The sequence below is a fragment of the Salmo salar genome, chromosome 14, assembly GCF_965601325.2.
Source record: "Salmo salar chromosome 14, fSalSal1, whole genome shotgun sequence".
Lineage (NCBI taxonomy): Eukaryota > Metazoa > Chordata > Actinopteri > Salmoniformes > Salmonidae > Salmo > Salmo salar.
In genome coordinates this window covers 88174068-88197737 of record NC_138304.1, presented here as the reverse complement: position 1 = coordinate 88197737, position 23670 = coordinate 88174068, and the positions used below count along the sequence as shown (strand labels likewise).

At 45.3% G+C, this 23670-nt stretch overlaps 1 protein-coding gene across 1 annotated transcript in view; it reads right to left on the bottom strand.

Annotated features, from left to right (window-relative positions):
- Window positions 1-23670, bottom strand: part of LOC106570400 (CUB and sushi domain-containing protein 3) — a 738870-nt gene that overhangs the window by 110321 nt on the left and 604879 nt on the right. Inside the window, exons 53-56 of the mRNA XM_082961236.1 lie at window positions 20082-20255; window positions 17224-17397; window positions 3844-4017; window positions 2669-2854 (exon numbers count right to left, since the gene is read on the bottom strand). Coding sequence (XP_082817362.1) covers window positions 2669-2854; window positions 3844-4017; window positions 17224-17397; window positions 20082-20255 — 708 coding nt within the window. The remainder of the gene's footprint in view (window positions 1-2668; window positions 2855-3843; window positions 4018-17223; window positions 17398-20081; window positions 20256-23670) is intronic.

Genomic DNA, 23670 nt, shown 5'->3' with positions numbered 1-23670 from the left:
TCGTTGAGGGGAATACTGTATCATACAAACTACTTAGAATACACACTATAGGCCAGTTTCCCGGACACAGATTAAGCCTAGTCCTGGACTACAAAAAGTGCTTTTACGTCCAGGACTAGGTTTATTCTGGGTTCCGGGAAACCCATCCAAAATATCCAGTACCTCTGCTCATAGAATAAGACCACTGTACTAGCTTCACCACGATAAAAATACAGTACTAGCACTTAAGCTCATAATGGCAACGTTCCAAAGTAGACGGTACTGTCCTCATCCTTTGTAATCATTCTTTGATCCTTTTTCACTTAGTAAATTATCAAGGCCAGGGTGCTAAAATAATCAAATGATTTTTTCAAATATTCACCCCACAATGTGCTACAATCAGCAAGTTTACTTTAAACTTTCTCCTCTTTTGTCTGTCACTGGCCTATAAAAAGTGAGCAGGTCCGGTATTAACATGCTAATTCAGCAGAAAGGACGAGGCGTGTCTAAATGAAAGGAACGTTTTGGACATGGTGTCGATGTCACAGCGGGGTGGATCAAACAGAGAAGAAGGCATGGAGGGAGAAAGAACGTTCATTCATCTTGCCGAAGGTTTTTTCATCCCTTTTAAAACACATCGCAACAGGAACACCAAACTGATTGGGCCTTAGTAGAGCTAACTTATGATACGGTTTAAGGGAAAACAGTAGGCTACACATCATAGTTCAATAAGGTTGGGATTGGGTTCAAATTTCAAAGGAAGGGCACCGATTGGAGCACACAGCTATGCCCCTCAGCCAGTAGGAGGCCCAGGTTGTGTTTGGAACACTGAGACAGCCAGTAGGAAACCTTGAAGCCCTGTGTTTAAAGTAGATGTTTAGACATGCCAGGTTGCCAGTACAGCTGGTGTCTAATGCAGCTTATTTTGAGGAGGATGTTGAAGATACACACCATAAAACAGAGGGATCAGCTGCCAACCTGGCATCCCTAATTAGTGTAATATCCACAGAGCTGTTCCACCTGTCCCTCAATAGAACACTGATCTTAAGCAGAGGGGGTCAGGCAACTCATTCAGCCTCAATTAATGGAATAATATGCTAATTAGCCACGAGTGCCAAGTTGCTAAGTCGGCAGTCTCTCTCCGGGAAAGACAGACCGACCGTGAGACAGCGACAACAAATTATAGGAACAGGACACTTTAGATGCGCACCATCAGTGTCTTTGAGCAGGTGCTGGATATCAAAATAAGTTCAGTGAATGGTAAAAAGAGACTCCGCACACTGCAGTCTGTGGTTAAGTCTGTGGTTTATTGGTGACAATGTTTAAATCGTCGAAACTTCTCTAATATACCACATGCTAGCATATATTGCAGTGTGCACATTACTGAGTCTCTTTCCACCATGTACTGTAACGTGTACGCTAAGAATCGGGAAGCAAGTACCGGGAGGGAATTTAATAAATAATGGAACATGGAACAAAACAAGAAACACAAGTAGCGTACAGACATAAGGGAGTGACAGATATAGGTGAGTCTCATGAGGTGCAGGTGCGCGTAATGATGGCGGCAGGTGTGCGTAATAATGAATAAACTGGCGACGTCGAGCACCAGAGAGGGGGCGCGGGAGTAGACATGACAGTACCCCCCTCCCTGGCGTGCAGCTTCAGCCGCAGGATGACACCGACCAGAGGGGCGGTCTCGAGGATCAGGAGCAGGCCAATCGCTTCTGCTGAGGTGCGGGAACCCGTAGAGCCGGCCGAGGCTAGGGAACCCGTATAGCCAGCCGAGGCACGGGAACCCATATAGCCGGCCGAGGCTAGGGAACCCGTATAGCCGGCCGAGGCTAGGGAACCCGTATAGCCGGCCAAGGCTCGGGAACCCATATAGCCGGCCGAGGCACGGGAACCCATATAGCCGGCCGAGGGGCGGGAACCCGTAGAGCCGGCCAAGGCTAGGGAACCCATATAGCCGGCCGAGGGGCGGGAACCCATATAGCCGGCCGAGGGGCGGGAACCCATATAGCCGGCCGAGGGGCGGGAACCCATATAGCCGGCCGAGGCACGGGAACCCATATAGCCGACCGAGGGGCGGGAACCCGTAGAGCCGGCCGAGGGGCGGGAACCCGATGAGCCGGCCGAGGCGTGGGAACCTGTTGATCTGGCCGAGGCACAGGAGCCTGACAAAACGGCTGAGGCATGGAAGCCTGATGAGCCGGCTGAGGCATGGAAGCCCGATGAGCTGGCTGATGCATGGAAGCCTGACGAGCCAGCTGAGGCATCACCAGTTGCTTCAGCAGTGGCACTTGGACCCGACGTCACCAGTAAAAAAAAAGATCCCCGTTGCTTCCCCTTGGTGAGGCGTTATTCTGTAACGTGTACGCTAAGAATCGGGAAGCAAGTACAGGGAGTGAATTTAATAAATAATGGAACATGGAACAAAACAAGAAACACGAGTAGCGTAAAGACATAAAACACAGGAACAGAAACAATAACGCTTAGGGAAAGAACCAAAGGGAGTGACAGATATAGAGAAGGTAATCAGGAAGGTGATGAAGTCCAGGTGAGTCTCATGAGGTGCAGGTGCGTGTAACGATGGTGGCAGGTGTGCGTAATAATGAATAAACTGGCGACGTCGAGCGCCAGAGAGGTGGAGTAGGGGTAGACGTGACATATACAGTAACACCAGACTCACCGATGCACTCCGGTAGAGGCTTGTCCCATTGTCCCGTGGGCTGACAGGTAAGAACGGGTGAACCGAATAGGTAGAACCCCGGGCTGCAGTCGTAGAACACCACGGTTCCAAAGGTGAAGTTCCCGTGTTCTATCTTACTCTGTCTGATGGAGTTGGCTGGGATCCCAGGATCGGAGCAGTTGACCACTGAAGAGGAAGAGACGGAGGGGGAAAAAGACAAGCATGTGTTATTTGGCAGAAATATGGAAGGGATCAACTCATTCCAACACTTAGGACACGCTTGACCTTCTGCAGTCACTCATATAGGGCCAAATCCTAACATGAAACGGAATTTTCGCACCAATCTTCCATTGATCTTAATGCATAATCTTAATGCATGATAAAAAGGAATGATAACAAAAATATATACAAAATAGATAAGTGTGCACATCACAAGAAAGTACATGGCACAATGGCTTATTACAAATTTCAAGAACCTGCAAGATAGATTTACTGGTATCAACAAAGGCCAACACAATGTGGGCGTTATATTTCCTCTTGCCAAAATAGTCCAATCAGATACAATGTTATTAGTTCTAGTTAGTTCGATATGCCGGGCTTGTCTAATAGCAGTCTGACCCTGGACATAGCTTCTGGTTACCTCAGGGCTTGTCCAATAGCATTCTGACCCTGGACTTAGCCTCTGGTTACCTCAGGGCTTGTCCAATAGCAGTCTGACCCTGGACATAGAGTCCTATATAATGGAACTACCATAAGCTCCATCAGATGGTTTTCAGATAATCACCCCACACCCCTTCAACATATTCTGAGTATTATATTATACATTAATAACACATCGAACACAAGGTCGCAAAATCAGTGTCATGCATGGGGTCAACACAACCATCGATACACCCTATAGAGGTCAGTGATACCACCACAATCATATCTACTGATGTTCAAGAGGCCGTGTTGGCTATGACCCTAATTCACCACAACCACAATTCACACAGAGCAACCATTCACCCTACACAGAGGCCCTTGTCCTGCTGTGGTGCTGCTACCTGATTGGTTACAAGCCCACTACAAACCAAGATTCCTCCTTCTTCCCCATCTTACCCAGAGTGCACTGCAGTGGTCAGGCGGAACGAGTAAGCGTACACCGTGTGAATAGAAGACTTAACTTTTTTCCCCACCTTTACACGTTGGTGGTGGCTGGCTCCACTGGCGCGTGGCCTGGCACTGGGCCCTTGAAGGCCCCTCCATCACGTAGCCCATGTTGCAGGAGAAGCTCACCACGTCGTTCAGATTGAAGCCGTTACCAATGGTCCGCCCGTAGATAGGGCTGCCCGGGTGTCCACAGCTGATAGCTGGGGGGGGAGAGAGAGAGAAATGGAGAGATTATTTTCAAATGAGCCCTGGAAAGAGAGGGTGAGAGAGAGAGAGGAGGTTCTGTTGCCACGAGAAAAGGGCAACCAGTGAAAAACAAACACCTTTGTAAATCTTTACTAGATGCTGTTCTTCCACTAATCTCATTGCAACTCCCCTCCAAGTCTCCGACCACTACCTTGTATCCTTTTCCCTCTCGCTCTCATCCAACACTTCTCACTCTCCCCCTACTCGGATGGTATTGCGCCGTCCCAACCTTCGCTCTCTCTCTCCCGCTACTCTCTCCTCTTCCATCCTATCATCTCTTCCCTCTGCTCAAACCTTCTCCAACCTATCTCCTGATTCTGCCTCCTCAACCCTCCTCTCCTCCCTCTCTGCATCCTTTGATTTCCTCTGTCCCCTATCCTCCAGGCCGGCTCGGTCCTCCCCTCCTGCTCCGTGGCTCGACGACTCACTGCGAGCTCACAGAACAGGGCTCCGGGCAGCCGAGCGGAAATGGAGGAAAACTCGCCTCCCTGCGGACCTGGCATCCTTTCACTCCCTCCTCTCTACATTTTCCTCTTCTGTCTCTGCTGCTAAAGCCACTTTCTACCACTCTAAACTCCATGCATCTGCCTCTAACCCTAGGAAGCTCTTTGCTACCTTCTCCTCCCTCCTTAATCCTCCTCCCCCCTCCCCCCCCCCTCCTCCCTCTCTGCGGATGACTTCGTCAACCATTTTGAAAAGAAGGTTGACGACATCCGATCCTCGTTTGCTAAGTCAAACGACACTGCTGGTCCTGCTCACACTGCCCTACCCTGTGCTTTGACCTCTTTCTCCCCTCTCTCTCCAGATGAACTCTCGCGTCTTGTGACGGCCGGCCGCCCAACAACCTGCCCACTTGACCCTATCCCCTCCTCTCTTCTCCAGACCATTTCCGGAGACCTTCTCCCCTACCTCACCTCGCTCATCAACGCATCCTTGACCGCTGGCTACGTCCCTTCCGTCTTCAAGAGAGCGAGAGTTGCACCCCTTCTGAAAAAACCTACACTCGATCCCTCCGATGTCAACAACTACAGGCCAGTATCCCTTCTTTCCTTTCTCTCCAAAACTCTTGAACGCGCCGTGCTTGACCAGCTCTCTTGCTATCTCTCTCAGAATGACCTTCTTGATCCTAATCAGTCAGGTTTCAAGACTGGGCATTCAACTGAGACTGCTCTTCTCTGTGTCACGGAGGCTCTCCGCACTGCTAAAGCTAACTCTCTCTCCTCTGCTCTCATCCTTCTAGACCTATCTGCTGCCTTTGATACCGTGAACCATCAGATCCTCCTCTCCACCCTCTCCGAGCTGGGCATCTCCGGCACCGCGCACGCTTGGATTGCGTCCTACCTGACAGGTCGCTCCTACCAGGTGGCGTGGCGAGAATCTGTCTCCGCACCACGTGCTCTCACCACTGGTGTCCCCCAGGGCTCTGTTCTTGGCCCACTCCTATTCTCGCTATACACCAAGTCACTTGGCTCTGTCATATCCTCACATGGTCTCTCATATCATTGCTATGCAGACGACACACAATTAATCTTCTCCTTTCCCCCTTCTGACAACCAGGTGGCGAATCGCATCTCTGCATGTCTGGCAGACATATCAGTGTGGATGACGGATCACCACCTCAAGCTGAACCTCGGCAAGACGGAGCTGCTCTTCCTCCCGGGGAAGGACTGCCCGTTCCATGATCTCGCCATCACGGTTGACAACTCCCTTGTGTCCTCCTCCCAGAGTGCTAAGAGCCTTGGCGTGACCCTGGACAACACCCTGTCGTTCTCCACCAACATCAAGGCGGTGACCCGATCCTGTAGGTTCATGCTCTACAACATTCGCAGAGTACGACCCTGCCTCACACAGGAAGCGGCGCAGGTCCTAATCCAGGCACTTGTCATCTCCCGTCTGGATTACTGCAACTCGCTGTTGGCTGGGCTCCCTGCCTGTGCCATTAAACCCCTACAACTCATCCAGAACGCCGCAGCCCGTCTGGTGTTCAACCTTCCCAAGTTCTCTCACGTCACCCCGCTCCTCCGCTCTCTCCACTGGCTTCCAGTCGAAGCTCGCATCCGCTACAAGACCATGGTGCTTGCCTACGGAGCTGTGAGGGGAACGGCACCTCCGTACCTTCAGGCTCTGATCAGGCCCTACACCCAAACAAGGGCACTCCGTTCATCCACCTCTGGCCTGCTCGCCTCCCTACCTCTGAGGAAGCACAGTTCCCGCTCAGCCCAGTCAAAACTGTTCGCTGCTCTGGCACCCCAATGGTGGAACAAGCTCCCTCACGACGCCAGGACAGCGGAGTCAATCACCACCTTCCGGAGACACCTGAAACCCCACCTCTTCAAGGAATACCTGGGATAGGATAAAGTAATCCTTCTAACCCCCCCTTAAAAGATTTAGATGCACTATTGTAAAGTGGTTGTTCCACTGGATATTATAGGTGAATGCACCAATTTGTAAGTCGCTCTGGATAAGAGCGTCTGCTAAATGACTAAAATGTAAAAAATGTAAATACAATCCATATTTATGTTCACAGTTGAAGTTGGAAGTTTACATTCACTTAGGTTGGAGTCATTAAAACTCATTTTTCAACCACTCCACAAATTTCTTGTTAACAAACTATAGTTTTGGCGCTTCGGTTAGGACATCTACTTTGTGCATGACAGAAGTCATTTTTCCAACAATTGTTTACAGACAGATTATTTCACTTATAATTCACTGTATCACAATTCCAGTTGGTCAGAAGTTTACATACACTAAGTTGAATGTGCCTTTAAACAGCTTGGAAAATTCCAGAAAATGATGTCTTGCCTTTAGAAGCTTCTGATAGGCTAATTGACATCACTTGATTCAATTGTAGGTGTACCTGTGGCTGAAATTTCAAGGCCTACCTTCAAACTCAGTGCCTCTTTGCTTGACATAATGGGAAAATCAAAAGAAATCAGCCAAGACCGCAAATTTCTTTTTTGTAGACCTACACAAGTCTGATTCATCCTTGGGAGCAATTTCCAAATGCCTGAAGGTGCCACGTTCATCTGTACAAACAATAGTACGCAAGTATAAACACCATGGGACCACGCAGCCGTCATACCGCTCAGGAAGGAGATGCGTTCTGTCTCCTAGAGAGGAACGTACTTGTGTGAAAAGTGCAAATCAATCCCAGAACAACAGCAAAGGACCTTGTGAAGATGCTGGAGGAAACAGGTACAAAAGTATCTATATCCACAGTGAAACGAGTCCTATATCGACATAACCTGAAGGCTGCTCAACAAGGAAGAAGCCACTGCTCCAAAACCGCAATAAAAAAGCCAAACTACGCTTTGCAACTGCACATGGGGACAAAGATCGTACTTTTTGGAGAAAATAGAACTGTTTGGCCATAATGACCATCGTTATGTTTGGAGGAAAAAGGGGGAGGCTTGCAAGCGGAAGAACACCATCCCAACCGTGAAGCACGGGGGTGGCAGCATCATGTTGTGCTTTGTTGCAGGAGGGACTGGTGCACTTCACAAAATAGATGGCATCATAAGGTAGGAAAATTATGTGGATATATTGAAGCAACATCTCAAGACATCAGTCAGGAGTTAAAGCTTGTTCGCAAATGGGTCTTCCAAATGGACAATGACCCCAAGCACACTTCCAAAGTTGTGGCAAAATGGCATAAGGACAACAAAGTCAAGGTATTGGAGTGGCCATCACAAAGCCCTGACCTCAAACCTATAGAACATTTGTGGGCAGAACTGAAGAAGTGTGTGCGAGCAAGGAGGCCTACAAAAATGACTATTGTGGGAAGCTTGTGGAAGGCTACCCGAAACGTTTGACCCAAGATAAACAATTTAAAGGCAATGATACCAAATACTAATTGAGTGTATGTAAACTTCTGACCCACTGGGAATGTGATGAAAGAAATAAAATCTGAAATAAATAATTTTCTCTGCTATTATTCTGCCATTTCACATTCTTAAAATAAAGTGGTGATCCTAACTGACCTAACGCAGGGAATGTTTCCTAGGATTACATGTCAGGAATTGTGGAAAACTGATTTTAAACGTATGTGGCTAAGGTGTATGTAAACTTCCGACTGTATTTATTTTCCCCTTTGTACTTTAACTATTTGCACATGATATGACATTTGAAATGTCTTTATTCTTTTGGAACTTTTGTGAGTGTAATGTTTATTGTAAAACATTTTTTTTGTTTATTTCACTTTTGTTTATTATCTATTTCATTTGCTTGGCAATGTAAACATATGGTTCCCATGCCAATGTAGCTCTTACATTGAAATGAATTGAATTGAATTGAAAGAAGGAGAGAGAGAAGGAGAGGAGGCAGAGGGAGAGTAAGATAGAGAAAAACAGAAAGAGAGAGAGACAGAGAAAAAGAGAGAGAGAATTGACATTGAAATTGAAATTCCATATTGATTCCTACTGTATCTAATGTACTGTAAAAAGGGTAACATTGACATTCCATATTGATTCCTACTGTATCTAATGTACTGTATAAAAGGGTAACATTGACATTACATATTGATTCCTACTGTATCTAATGTACTGTATAAAAGGGTAACATTGACATTACATAGTGATTCATAAGTAATGGATAACAGGTAAGGCCACTTTTGATTTATAATCCACCAGGTAATAATCCACTGGGTGCTCATTTGTTCACTGCAAAAATACACCTATTGAGTTTGAGACCATAGAAATAGCATAGTCAGACCTTGAACAGGGAATTGAAACCAAAAAGAAACCAGTGGAGCTTGAACGCAGCCTCAGCTCACATTCACTTACTGTGCAATAGACTGGACATAACAGTAGGCTTCCAATAAGATCTGCAATAGAGCTGTGTGGCTCGGTTATCAATAGGCTAGGGGCTAGACTATCACGTGTTCAGCCAGGATGTCTCAATCACAGAACTAGAATGAATAGAACAGGCCTCCCCATTCAAGTCAATGACGCCATCATGGGTAGACTGGTGGACATTTTGAGTGTCTCATTCTATTTCTATGGTCTCAGTTACCTCTGAAGCTGATATTCAGGAGGACAAACGGTAAAGAGCTGTTTTATTGCCCCATCCTGGACCATTGCCCTAAATAGTGTCATTCCCCATCAGATCCCTCTGGTCTAAACTCATTGGCCGTCTGGCAGCTCATCTGAATGGCTAATCCAATGGATGGCGGCCATTTTCATGCCAATGGCCCAAACCACATTAGCTGTGCTCAATTGCAGGCATTTGCCGAGCGATGCAGAAGTGATGGTAGAGTGCTCATAGTGATCCTCTCTCTAGCTCTGGGAGGCATCGGGAGGCCTTTCTCTGCCTGTCTTGGAGGCATGGGTCCTGGAAGGGGAGAAACTAGTGGTTATGGGCCTATAAATGGGGCTATGGGCCATTAGCCTAGGTGTGATACTGTAAGAGGGGCCTGACTGTGGGACTTTATCAGTGTGTTGGAGACTGGGATTTATGAAATGAGATAATAGACCAGAGACTGAGCCAGAGAGAGAGACAAGAGGGAGGGACAGAGATACACAGAGGGACAGAGAAACAGCGAGAGAGAGAGGCAGAGGGATAGAGGGATAGTGAGAGACATTATAAAATCCATGTATTTGAACAACAAGTGTGCGGATAAAATTGGCAAAAAATACACATTTCTTTCCACAGGGCCGTGGGGTGAGACAAGGATGCAGCTTAAGCCAAACCCTCTTCAACATACACAGTTGAAGTCGGAAGTTTACATACACTTCGGTTGGAGTCATTAAAACACGTTTTTAACCACTCCACAAAATGTCTTGTTAACAAACTATAGTTTTGGCAAGTCGGTTAGGACATCTACTTTGTGCATGACACAAGTGATTTTTTCTACAATTGTTATTTCACTTATAATTCACTGTATCACAATTCCAGTGGGTCAAAAGTTTACATACACTAAGTTGACTGTGCCTTTAAACAGCTTGGAAAATTCCAGAGAATTCTGTCTTTGCTTTAGAAGCTTCTGATAGGCTAATTGACATCCTTTGGTTCAATTGGAAGTGTACCTGTGGATGTATTTCAAGGCCTACCTTCAAACTCAGTGCCTCTTTGCTTGACATCATGGGAAAATCTAAAGAAATCAGCCAAGACCTCAGAAAAAAAATTGTAGACCTCAACTAGTCTGGTTCATCCTTGGGAGCAATTTCCAAATGCCTGAAGGTGCCACGTTCATCTGTACAAACAATAGTACGCAAGTATAAACACCATGGGACGATGCAGCTGTCATACTGCTCAGGAAGGAGACGCGTTCTGTCTCCTAGAGATGAACGTACTTTGGTGCGAATGGTGCAAATCAATCCCAGAACAACAGCAAAGGACCTTGTGAAGATGCTGGAGGAAACAGGTACAAAAGTATCTATAGCCACAGTGAAACGAGTCCTATATCGACATAACCTGAAAGGCCACTCAGCAATAAAAAAGCCAGACAACGGTTTACAACTGCACACAGGTGCGCACTATCTCGCCCATACGCACGCACAGGCCGGTGCGCGCTATTCCAGCCCCTCGTAGATGCCGTGCTAGAGTGGGCATCCAGCCTGGTAGGAGGATGCCTGCGCAGCACGTCTGGTCGCCGGTACGCCTCCTCGGACCAGGCTACCCCACGCCCGCTCTACGCACGGTAACCATCAAGCCCCTGCACAGCCCAGTTCGCCCTGTACCAGCACCCCGCTCGTGCAGGGCTGCTAGTTCCATCCAGCCAGGACGGGTTGTGCAGGAGATGCGGTCAAGGCCACCTGTGCGCCTCCATGGCCCAGTCTTTCCGGTTCCCGCCTCTCGTGCTGACCCGGAAGTGAGTACCTCCAGTCTGGCACGACCAGTACCAGCACCACGGATCAAGCTTCCCATGGGTCAGCCTAGTCCTTTTCAGCCTGTTCCCGCTCCTCGCACTAGCCATGGGGTGCGTGGTTTAAAACTGGCAGTTCCAGCACCACGCATTAGGCTTATAGTGCATAATAGTAGTTCCTCTCGGCCGGTTCCTGCTTCCCGCACTAGCCCTAGGGTGCGTGTCTTCAGCCTGGTACCTCCTCTACCAGCCCCACGCATCAGGCTTCCAGTGCATCAGCCCAGCCTCGAGAGTTCGGCAACAGTGTGCAGTCCAGAGTATCCGGCAACAGTGTGCAGTTCAGAGTATCCGGCAACAGTGCGCAGTCCAGTGTATCCGGCAACAGTGTGCAGTCCAGAGTATCCGGCACCAGTGTGCAGTCCAGAGTATCCGGCACCAGTGTGCAGTCCAGAGTATCCGGCAACAGTGTCCAGTCCGGAACCGAGGGAGTCTGCCTGCGACCCGGAACCGGGAGGGTCTGCCTGTGACCCGGAACCGGGGGAGTTGTTTTTTCGCACTGCTACGTATAGTTATAGCCTGTGAAACTGTCTCCTGTCGTTCTAGTTTATTGTTTTTCCGTGTGCATCAAACTTAATAAAATGATATGGAACACGCAACTCGCTGCGTATTGGTCTGACAGTGATTTCTCCTTATCGTCAGACGACGAAGTTTGTGACAGATCTGGCTAAAAATACCTGAATCAGTTATAGAACCTACTGCCCTTTATGGTTATGAGGTCTGGGGTCTGTTCACCAACCAAGAACTAACAAACACCAGATTGAGACTCTGCATACAGACTTCTGCAAAAATATCCTCCATGTAGAACGTAAAACACCAAATAATGCATGCAGAGCAGAATTAGGCCGGTACCCACTAATTATCAAAATCCAGAAAAGAGCGGTTCAATTCTACAACCACCTAAAAGGAAACCCTTCCCAAACCTTCCATAACAAAGCCATCACCTACAGAGAGATGAACCTGGAGAAGAGTCCCTAAGAAAGCTGGTCCTGGGGCTCTGTTCACAAACAGACCCCACAGAGCCCCAGGACAGCAACACAATTAGACCCAACCAATCAAGAGAAAACAAAAAATAATTACTTGACACATTGGAAAGAAATTACCAAAAAACTGAGCAAACTAGAATGTTATTTTGCCCTAAACAGAGAGTACACAGTGGCAGAATACCTGACCACTGTGACTGACCCAAACGTAAGGAAAGCTTAGACTATGTACAGACTCAGGAAGCATAGCCTTGCTATTGAGAAAGGCCGCCGTAGTCAGACCTGGCTCTCAAGAGAAGACAGGCTATGTGCACACTGCCCACAAAAAGTGGTTGGAAACTGAGCTGCACTTCCTTTTTCTCCCCAATTTCGTGGTATCCAATTGGTAGTTAGTCTTGTCCCATCGCTGCAACTCCCGTACGGACTCGGGAGAGGCGAAGGTCGAGAGCTGTGCGTCCTCCAAAACACAACCCAGCCATGCCGCACTGCTTCTTGACTCAACACCCTCTTAAAACGGAAGCCAGCCGCACCAATGTGTCAGAGGAAACATTGTACACCTGGAGACCGTGTCAGTGTGCATTGTGCCCGGCTCGCCACAGGAGTCGCTAGTGCACAATGGGACAAAAATATTCCTGCAGGCCAAACCCTTCCTTAAACCAGACAATGCTGGGCTAATTGTGCACCACCCCATGGATATCCTGGTCGCAGCCGGCTGCAACAGAGTCTGGACTCGAACCAGGATCTCTAGTGGAACAGCTAGCACTGCGATGCAGTGCCTTAGACCACTGCGCCAGTCGGGAGGCCTGAGCTGCACTTTCTAACCACCTGCCAAATGTATGACCATTTTGGAGACACACATTTCCCTCAGATTACACAGATCCACAAAGAATTCAAAAACAAACCCAATTTTGATAAACTCCCATATCTACTGGGTGAAATACCACAGTGTGCCATCACAGCAGAAAGATTTGTGGCCTGTTGCCACGTGAAAAGGGCAACCAGTGAAGAACAAACACCATTGTAAATACAACCCATATTTATGTTTGTTTATTTTCCCTTTTGTACTTTAACTATTTGCACATCGTTACAACACTGTATATAGACATAATATGACATTTGAAATGTCTTTATTCTTTAGGAACTTCTGAGTGTAATGTTTACTTTTAATTTTTATTGTTTATTTCACTTTTGTTTATTATCTACTTCACTTGCTTTGGCAATGTTAACATATGTTTCCCATGCCAATAAAGCCCTTAAATTGAAATTGAATTGAGAGAGAGAGAGAGGGGGGGGGGGGGGGGGGGGGGGAGTCTAAAGCCCAGAGAGTAAGACTGGGAGCTTGTTAGGGGGCTGAGTCTATGGGTGAGTGATCACGTGTTGGTCTGGAAGTCAGTGTGTGAGTGTTGGAGTGTGAAGGCCCTAACTCCAAGTGTGTGCCCTAGTAAGCTGCTGATATTGAAAGTGTGTGTGTAACAGCAGGGGTGTGTGTGTGGCGTCTGTGTGTCAATCTGTGTGTGACATCAGGAAAACCTCCAGCCCCACTGTGCTTACTCAAGGCATGTTTTGACGTGTGTAGGAGCACACAGGCAGTTAGTAGACACGGCAGATTACTTCCACCTTCTCTCTACTATTTTGGGGACTGGAGAACAGTAATCCTTTCCGGTCTTTCCTCTGTCAGCCAGGCTGGCAGAGTACAGTCACCTCAGTCTGAACTCACAGCCCAGACAATACATGCTTTTTTATGAACCCGGATTAACAATGTTGCATTTACTTTTATTGATGTGATTTGTCAGTGAAAATAATTGTTTATGCGTTAATATTTTTCACTGTTTTAACGTTGTAGGCAACACATGGTAAGTAGGATATAACGTCTCTGTCTCGTGTATGTCATAGATGTTAAAATGTAACTTGAAGCAGCAGGAAATAAGGTGAGATCCACATCTGTCTCTGTCTGTACTGAGGTCTAGAAGATTATCTCACGGACTGACAGGGACCAGATGTCGGCCCGGCATTTCTAACACACTAAAAAAATGTTTTCCTTGAGGCCTTCATTATTAGCCAAATAATGATCATTCTTCGCAAAAAAACAAAACAATTCAGACCAGCCCACTGGGCTAAAGATGGGCTAGCCCATGGACAACAAAGCCAATGAGGGATAACCTGAGGAGGTCTCAGTGTCTGTAAAAAGTGATTCCTCACTTCTGTCTCCTTCTCACCTCTCTCTCGCGGAAAACAACCGCAGCACATTTACATAATTAGAAATGTAATTTGTTTCTCTTTGCACAGAAGCAATTTCCCCTTCATTTGAGCACCGTCTATAACCGGAATTTAAAACCTCATCATTGCACGTTAAAATAACTGTGCTCAACCTCACATCTACAGATATTATGTGCATGCTTACGCACACACACACACACACACACACACACACACACACACACACACACACACACACACACACACACACACACCCACCCAAGGGAATGAATATTATCATATTTTCCATGAAGAAGTGTTGGCCTAGATGCATGGTTCATCAGTGAGCCAGAGGCCTAGTCTTTGTGATAGCCAGTTGAGGAGGTAAGGCCACTACCATTTCAGTAGGAAAATGGCCCTGACACTCTTATGTCTCCAGTAGCTATTTCTGTTTAAAGTGCTGCTAGCTTTACGCAGCATATTGTCTTCATAAAAACACTGTTCATCATCACCACGGTTACTGCCGGAGAGAGAGAGAGAGAGAGACAATGTTATCGGACCATACATGCTTTGCTTACAGCCTATAGGAAACATATTGTTTTTGACAATATGGCTTGATAACAGAATATAGAAACATATTGTTTTTAAAGCTCCCAGGCTGTGTCACAGCCGGCCGTGACCGGGAGACCCATGAGGCGGCGCACAATTGGCCCAGCACCGTCTTGGTTAGGGGAGGGTTGGGCTGGCCGGGATTTCCTTGTCCCATCGTGCTCTAGCAACTCCTTGTGGCGGGCCGGGCGCCTGCAACATGACCTCGGTCGCCAGTTGGACGGTGTTTCCTCCGACACATTGGTGTGGCTGGCTTCTGGGTTAAGCGAGCAGTGTGGCAGGGTCGTGTTTCGGGGGATGCATGGCTCTCGACCTTCGCCTCTCCCAAGTCCGTAGGGGAGTTGCAGCGATGGGACAAGACTGTAACTACGAATTGGATATCGCGAAATTGGGGAGAAAAATGGGTACATGTTCAAAATAAATAAATAATAATACTTTTTAAAAACTATATGATTTAATCTATTGGTATATACTGTAACTATGACATGCGGTTCATCCACCAACCCTATATGACAAATATCTTCTATGAAATCTACATAATTCGGTGTTGATTAGCTATAAAACACAACAAAATAAATAACTGTCTTTGTTGATGAGAGTCATTTGTGAGAGGCATAATCAGGTTGACCATGGAACTCTAAATGATCTTAAAACTGGGTTTTATTTTCGTAATAAGGCTTGCTTCCCGCTTATGGCTAGAAAGAAGCTTGTTCAGGCCACTTTTCTCTCTGTAATTGATTATGGTAACTTGTTGTACATGCATGCAACCTCCTCCGTCTTACAGAGACTGGACTCTGTTTATCATGCATCCTTGAGCTTTATTACAAATGCCAAGTCACTCACCCACCATTGCACCTTGTACCAAATGGTAGGTTGGACCTCACTTTATATGCGCAGAAAGATACATTTGTATGTGTTCATCTACAAAGCCCTTTTGGGTAAACTCTCTCTTTACCGCTGTAGTCTGGTCTCCTTCAACCCCAGCAGGTACCATACCCGGTCTGCTAGGTGGTTGCAACTTAAAGTACCCAGGACATTCACAGTATTAGGCAAGACTGCCTTCTCTTCTTGTGCACCAGACGCATGGAATAATCTACAATCCATGCTTCGTCTAGATATGTTAGTGCCACTGAATTAATTTTAAATATTGATGGGAGACTCTGTTACGGAGGAGTGTAAATGCTTTTTTTAGGCTGGATCATGTTGTTGTATTGTATTGTTGTATGTTTTAATTATGTAATGTATTGATTGTTGCTGCCTTCTTGGCCAGGTCTCCCTTGAAAAAGAGACTGGGTCTCAATGGGCTTTTCCTGGTTAAATAAATGTTAAATAAAAAATTTAAAAATCACCAGGTGGTAAATTAGTTAATAGACCAAAAAGAAAGAGAGTTTAAAATCTCTGACAATAACAGACAGTTTTCAGTTTCCCCTCCCCACTTAGATCACTCCCAGACAGTCCTAGTACAATTCTTGTTTGAGAAATTGTTCTTCGCTAATAAGCAATTTTTTGTTGTTGTTGACCATTTTAATTTAAAACAATCACAGTAAGATACTTAATTGTTACCCAGAAATGATTTGATATTGAGATAAAAATGGCTACATTGGTGTCACGTCCTGACCAGTAAAAGGGGTTATTTGTCATTGTAGTTTGGTCAGGGCGTGGCAGGGGGTGTTTCTTTTGTGTGTTTCGGTGTTTTTTGGGGGGTCTAGGTTCTATGTTATCTATTTCTATGTTTATATCTAGTTTTCTATTTCTATGTTGGGTTTTTGTCAATGACCTCCAATTAGAGGCAGCTGATTGTCGTTGTCTCTAATTGGAGGCCATATTTAGTTGTGTTTGTTTCACTTGTGTTTTGTGGGTGGTTGTTTTCCTGTATAGCCTGTGTTGCCTTACGGAACTGGTTCGTCATTTCTTTATTTAGTTTAAGTGTTTTCTTTAAATAAATTAAGAAGATGAGCACTTTACCCGCTGCGCCTTGGTCCAATCCTTACGACGCCCATGACAATTGGACCTTTAATTAAAAATGCCTGGGAAGACAGAGAAGTGTCCTTCTGTCTGAGTCCAGAGAACGATGAGAATGCTTTAAATGCCAGGGATCTTTGTGACCTGAGGGAGCTCTCAGAAGGGGCACTCGAATCGTTAGTGTAGTGACGCAGGTCCACACTCAACTTCAACTCTCTATTTTCCTTACCACTCTAAAACAGTATTATTCGTCAACTCATTAACCACACAAAAGTGATCCAGACTTCAGCAATCAACTACTTATAAGACTTACTTGGAAAACTTATAAAAAAGTATTGAAAGGTGGGATGGGTACTGAGACTGGAGATATTCTGAAGCAGTTCCTCAAAGCATTTGAGAGGAGGTTGGTGTGCGACAAAATTGAGAGAACTTGAGAGATGAAGAGAGATATAAAGTGTGAAATACATATAGGGAAACAAATAGATATAGAGACAGCGAGATAAAGAGAAAAACAAAGAGAGAAAAACAGAGAGCGAGAGAAGGACACTCACACACGCAGGAAGGCAGCTGTCCAGACCAGTTGTGGTCCTGCAGGCAGATCCGCACCGAGGAGCCGATGAGGCGGAAGCCTGGGATGCACTGGTATACCACCGTCTCCCTGTAGCCAAAGTTTTCCCCAATCACCTGACCATTCACTATGGTCTCTGGAATACCACAGTGGCCCGCTGGAGAGAAACACAAAGGGAAAAAGTTAAGAGAGAGGAAAAGGGAGAGGGGGAGACGTAGAAGGGCAGAGAGAGAGATGGTGTTTTCACTGACATAGACACATAGCACCTAGAGAGAGGAAGAAACTACTCTCAGAGAGAGGCAAAAAACAAACACATTTCTTTCCACAGGGCCGTGGGGTGAGACAGGGCAGCAGCTTAAGCCTCACCCTCTTCAACATATATATAAACAAAATGGCGAGGGCACTAGAACAATCTGCAGCACCCGGCCTCACCCTACTACAATCTGAAGTCAAATGTCTACTGTTTGCTATTTGCTGATGATCTGGTGCTTCTGTCACCAACCAAGGAGGGCCAACAGCAGCACCTAGATCTTCTGCACAGATTCTGTCAGACCTGGGCCATCACAGTAAATCTCAGTAAGACAAAAATAATGGTGTTCCAAAAAAGGTCCAGTTGCCAGGACCACAAATACAAACTCCACCTTGACACTGTTGCCCTAGAGCACACAAAAAACGATACATACCTCGGCCTAAACATCAGCGCCACAGGTAACTTCCACAAAGCTGTGAACAATCTGAGAGACAAGGCAAGAAGGGCCTTCTATGCCATCAAAAGGAACATAAAATTCGACATACCAATTAGGATCTGTATAAAAATACTTGAATCAGTTATAGAACCCATTGCCCTTTATGGTTATGAGGTCTGGGGTCCGTTCACCAATCAAGAATTCATAAAATGGGACAAACACCAGATTGAGACTCTGCATACAGACTTCTGCAAACATATCCCCTGTGTACAACGTAAAACCCCAAATAATGCATGCAGGGCAGAATTAGGCCGCTACCCACTAATTATCAAAATCCAGAAAATAGCAGTTCAATTCTACAGCCACCTAAAAGGAAGCGATTCCCAAACCTTCTATAACAAAGCCATCACCTACAGAGATATGAACCTGGAGAAGAGTCCCCTAAGCAAGCTGGTCCTGGAGCTCTGTCACAAACACAAACAGACCCCACAGAGCCCCAGGACAGCAACACAATTAGACCCAACCAAATCATGACAAAACAAAAATATACTTATTTCCAATGTGCCAAGTAATTAACAAAAAACAGAGCAAACTACACTAGAATGCTATCTGGCCCTAAATAGAGAGTACACAGTGGCAGAATACCTGACCACTGTGACTGACCCAAACTTAAGGAAAGTTTTGACTATGTACAGACTCAGTGAGCATAGCCTTGCTATTGAGAAAGGCCTCAGTAGGCAGACCTGGCTCTCAAGAGAAGACAGGCTATGTGCACATTGCCCACAAAATTAGGTGGGAATTGAGCTGCACTTCCTAACCTCCTGCCAAATGTATGACCATATTAGAAGTAGATATTTCCCTCAGATTGCACAGATCCACAAATAATGAAAAAACAAACCACATTTTGATAAACTCATATCTACTGGGTGAAATACCAGTGTGCCATCATAGCAGCAAGATTTGTGACCTGTTGTCACAAGATAAGGGCAACCAGTGAAGAACAAACACCATTGTAAATACAACACATAATTTTTTTAATATATTTTCCCTTTTGTACTTGAACTATTAAACAGTAAACATTACACTCACAGAAGTTCCAAAAGAATAAAGACATTTCAAATGTCTGTCTGTCTGTCTGTCTGTCTGTCTGTCTGTCTGTCTGTCTGTCTGTCTGTCTGTCTGTCTGTCTGTCTGTCTGTCTGTCTGTCTGTCTGTCTGTCTGTCTGTACCCTCTCCAGAACATGACTATTCAGTACAGTACAAGACTTCTCTCAACAACAAAAACATTTCAATTTAAGGGCGTTATTGGCATGGAAACATATGTTAACATTGCCAAAGCAAGTGAAGTAGATAATAAACAAAAGTGAAATAAACAATAAAAATAAACAGTAAACATTACACTCACAGAAGTTCCAAAAGAATAAAGACATTTCAAATGTCATTATGTCTATATACAGTGTTGTAACGATGTGCTATTTTTATTGTTTATTTCACTTTTGTTTATTATCTACTTCACTTGCTTTGGCAATGTTAACATATGTTTCCATGCCAATAATGCCCTTAAATTGAAATGTTTTTGTTGTTGAGAGAAGTCTTGTACTGTACTGAATAGTCATGTTCTGGAGAGGGTACAGACAGACAGACAGACAGACAGACAGACAGACAGACAGACAGACAGACAGACAGACAGACAGACAGACAGACAGACAGACAGACAGACAGACAGACAGACAGACAGACAGACAGACAGACAGACAGACAGACAGACAGACAGACAGACAGACAGACAGACAGACAGGGTACAGGACAGAGATTTTCATTTAAACACACAGGTTGCAGAAATACAGTGTTTTCCGTACACAGACGTGTTTTAGAGAAAATAAAGAAGCCCAAAATAGACACTTCTCCCTGCTTCCACAGACTTGGCACCAGCACACAGAGAAGTTAGACAGTCAAGCTATTTACCACAATAAACATATGTTCATTAGAGGGAGAAGACCAAAATAACTCCACACCAACAGAAACATTCTTAGGGCAAAAGATAGCCTACATTTCACAGGCAACACAGCATCTGAAGAATGTTGTCTTGGTTGTTTCACACAAACACATACACATACAGACAACAGAAATGTCGGGAATGAATTGGTCGTTTTACCCAAGCAGCGGGTCTCCTGTCCGCTCCACAGTCCAGAGGAGAGGCATTCTCTCACAGTCGAGCCCACCAGCATGAACCCTGCGTCACACATGAAGATGGCGGTCGCCCCAAAGGTCATCTGCGTACCAATCTTCTTCCCATTGGGCGGGCCAGGGAGGTCCCCGCAGGAAATTACTGTGGCACAGACAATAACAAAGGCATCATCAGCTAGCTGACAGACCAATGGCATTAACCTGTTTGGGATAGGGGGCAGTATTTTCACGGCTGGATAAAAAACGTACCCGATTTAATCTGGTTACTACTCTTGCCCAGAAACCAGAATATGCATATAATTAGTAGATTTGGATAGAAAACACTCTAAAGTTTCTAATACTGTTTGAATGGTGTCTGTGAGTATAACAGAACTCATATGGCAGGCCAAAACCTGAGAAGATTCCATACAGGAAGTGCCCTGTCTGACAATTTGTTCTCCTTCTAGGGCATCTCTATCAAAAATACAGCATCTCTGCTGTAACGTGACATTTTCTAAGGCTTCCATTGGCTCTCAGAAGGCGCCAGAAAGCGGAATGACGTCTCTGCAGTCTCAGGGCGAAAAACAGCAGGAGTTTTTGTGAGTGGTCAGGCAGGGAACAATGACAATGGGGTGCGCGTGCACGAGACGACTCCTTGTTTTTCTTTCAGTCGATGAATGAATATAACGTCCCCCCGTTGGAATATTATCACTATTTTATGAGAAAAATAGCATAAAAATGGATTTTAAACAGCGTTTGACATGCTTCGAAGTACGGTAATGGAATATTTTGAATTTTTTTGTCACGAAATGCGCCCGCTCGTCACCCTTCGGATACTGACATGAACGCACAAACAAAACGGAGCTATTTGGATATAACTATGGATTATTTCGAACCAAAACAACATTTGTTGTTGAAGTAGAAGTCCTGGGAGTGCATTCTGACGAAGAACAGCAAAGGTAATCCAATTTTTCTTATAGTAAATCTGAGTTTGGTGAGGGCCAAACTTGGTGGGTGTCAAATTAGCTAGCCATGATGGCCTGGCTATGTACTCAGAATATTGCAAAATGTGCTTTCACCGAAAAGCTATTTTAAAATCTGACACCGCGATTGCAAAAAGGAGTTCTGTATCTATAATTCTTAAAATAATTGTTATGTTTTTTGTCAACGTTTATCGTGAGTAATTTAGTAAATTCACTGGAAGTTTGCGATGGGTATGCTAGTTCTGAACATCACATGCTAATGTAAAAAGCTGGTTTTTGATATAAATATGAACTTGATTGAACAAAACACGCATGTATTGTATAACATAATGTCCTAGGAGTGTCATCTAATGAAGATCATCAAAGGTTAGTGCTGCATTTAGCTGTGGTTTTGGTTTTTGTGACATATATGCTTGCTTTGAAAATGGCTGTGTGATTTCTTTTTGGCAGGGTACTCTCCTGACATAATCTAATGTTTTGCTTTCGCTGTAAAGCCTTTTTGAAATCGGACAATGTGGTTAGATAAAAGGAGAGTCTTGTCTTTAAAATGGTGTAAAATTGTCATATGTTTGAGAAATTGAAGTTATAGCATTTTTTAGGTATTTGTATTTCGCGCCACGCTATACCATTGGATATTGGTGAGGCGTTCCACTAGCGGAACGTCTGTCCCTAACAGGTTTTAACAAACACCTGGGAGATATCTACCAGCTGACAGACCAATGTCATTAACAAACACCTGAACGATATCAGCTAGCTGACAGACCAATGGCATTAATAAACACCTGGGAGATATCAGCCAGCTGACAGACCAATGGTATTAACAAACACCTGAGAGATATTGTAGGAGAATTTCCAGTGCTTTGGTGATTTTCCAGTATCTATACTGTTTTCCCAGAAGAAGTGAAACAGAATAAAAATGGAGTTAACTTCTCTAGGGCCAGTGGGACGATTTCGTCCCACCTACGTAACAGCCAGTGGAATCCCGTGGCGAGTTATTCAAATACCTTAGAAATGCTATTACTTCAATTTCTCAAACATATGACTATTTTACACCATTTTAAAGACAAGACTCTCGTTAATCTAACCACACTGTCCGATTTCAAAAAGGCTTTACAACGAAAGCAAAACATTAGATTATGTCAGCAGAGTACCCAGCCAGAAATAATCCGACACCCATTTTTAAAGCTAGCATATAATGTCACATAAACCCAAACCACAGCTAAATGTAGCACTAACCTTTGATGATCTTCATCAGATGACAATCTTAGGACATTATGTTATACAATACATGCAATTTTTGTTCAATCAAGTTCATATTTATATCAAAAACCAGCTTTTTACATTAGCATGTGACGTTCAGAACTAGCATACCCCCCGCAAACCTCCGGGGAATTTACTAAATTACTCACGATAAACGTTCACAAAAAACATAACAATTATTTTAAGAATTATAGATACAGAACTCCTCTATGCACTCGCTATGTCCGATTTTAAAATAGCTTTTTGGTGAAAGCACATTTTGCAATATTCTAAGTAGATAGCCCGGCATCACAGGGCTAGCTATTTAGACACCCACCAAGTTTAGCCCTCACCAAAGGCAGATTTACTATAACAAAAAGTTCAGTTGGTCCATGGGCCTGCTCGGCTTTGCTACTTTTGTGATAAAGTCTATTTGAATTCACAAGCTCCGAAGGGGAGTATATATTATTTTGTTTTTGGGATCCTCAAGATGGGAGGAAATGAGGGGAGAGAGGAGGAGTGGAGAGGAAGGGAGGAGTGGAGAGAAGAGGAGGAGGGGAAGGTAAAGGGAGGTTAGAGGTGTTTGTTTTTTTGAAACCAGAAGAATCAATGTGGTCTATTCATTGTTCCCACCAACATCCACAATCCAGTCATACCTGATACTCCCACATCCACACTCTAGGCGTACCTGCTACTCCTACATACACACTCTAGGCATACCTGCTACTCCTACATCCACACTCCAGGCATACCTGCTACTCCTACATCCACACTCCAGGCATACCTGCTACTCCTACATCCACACTCCAGGCATACCTGCTACTCCTACAACCACACTCCAGGCATACCTGCTACTCCTACATCCACACTCCAGGCATACCTGCTACTCCTACATCCACACTCCAGGCATACCTGCTACTCCTACAACCACACTCCAGGCATACCTGCTACTCCTACATCCACACTCCAGGCATACCTGCTACTCCTACATCCACACTCCAGGCATACCTGCTACTCCTACAACCACACGCTAGGCATACCTGCTACTCCTACATCCACACTCCAGGCATACCTGCTACTCCTACATCCACACTCCCGGCATACCTGCTAGTCCTACAACTACACTCCAGGCATACCTGCTACTCCTACATTCACACTCCAGGCATACTTGCTACTCCTACATCCACACTCCAGGCATACCTGCTGCTCATACATCCACACTCCAGGCATACCTGCTACTCCTACAACCACACTCCAGGCAAACCTGTTACTCCTACATACACATTCCAGGCATACCTGCTACTCATACATCCACACTCCAGGCATACCTGCTACTCCTACAACCACACTCCAGGC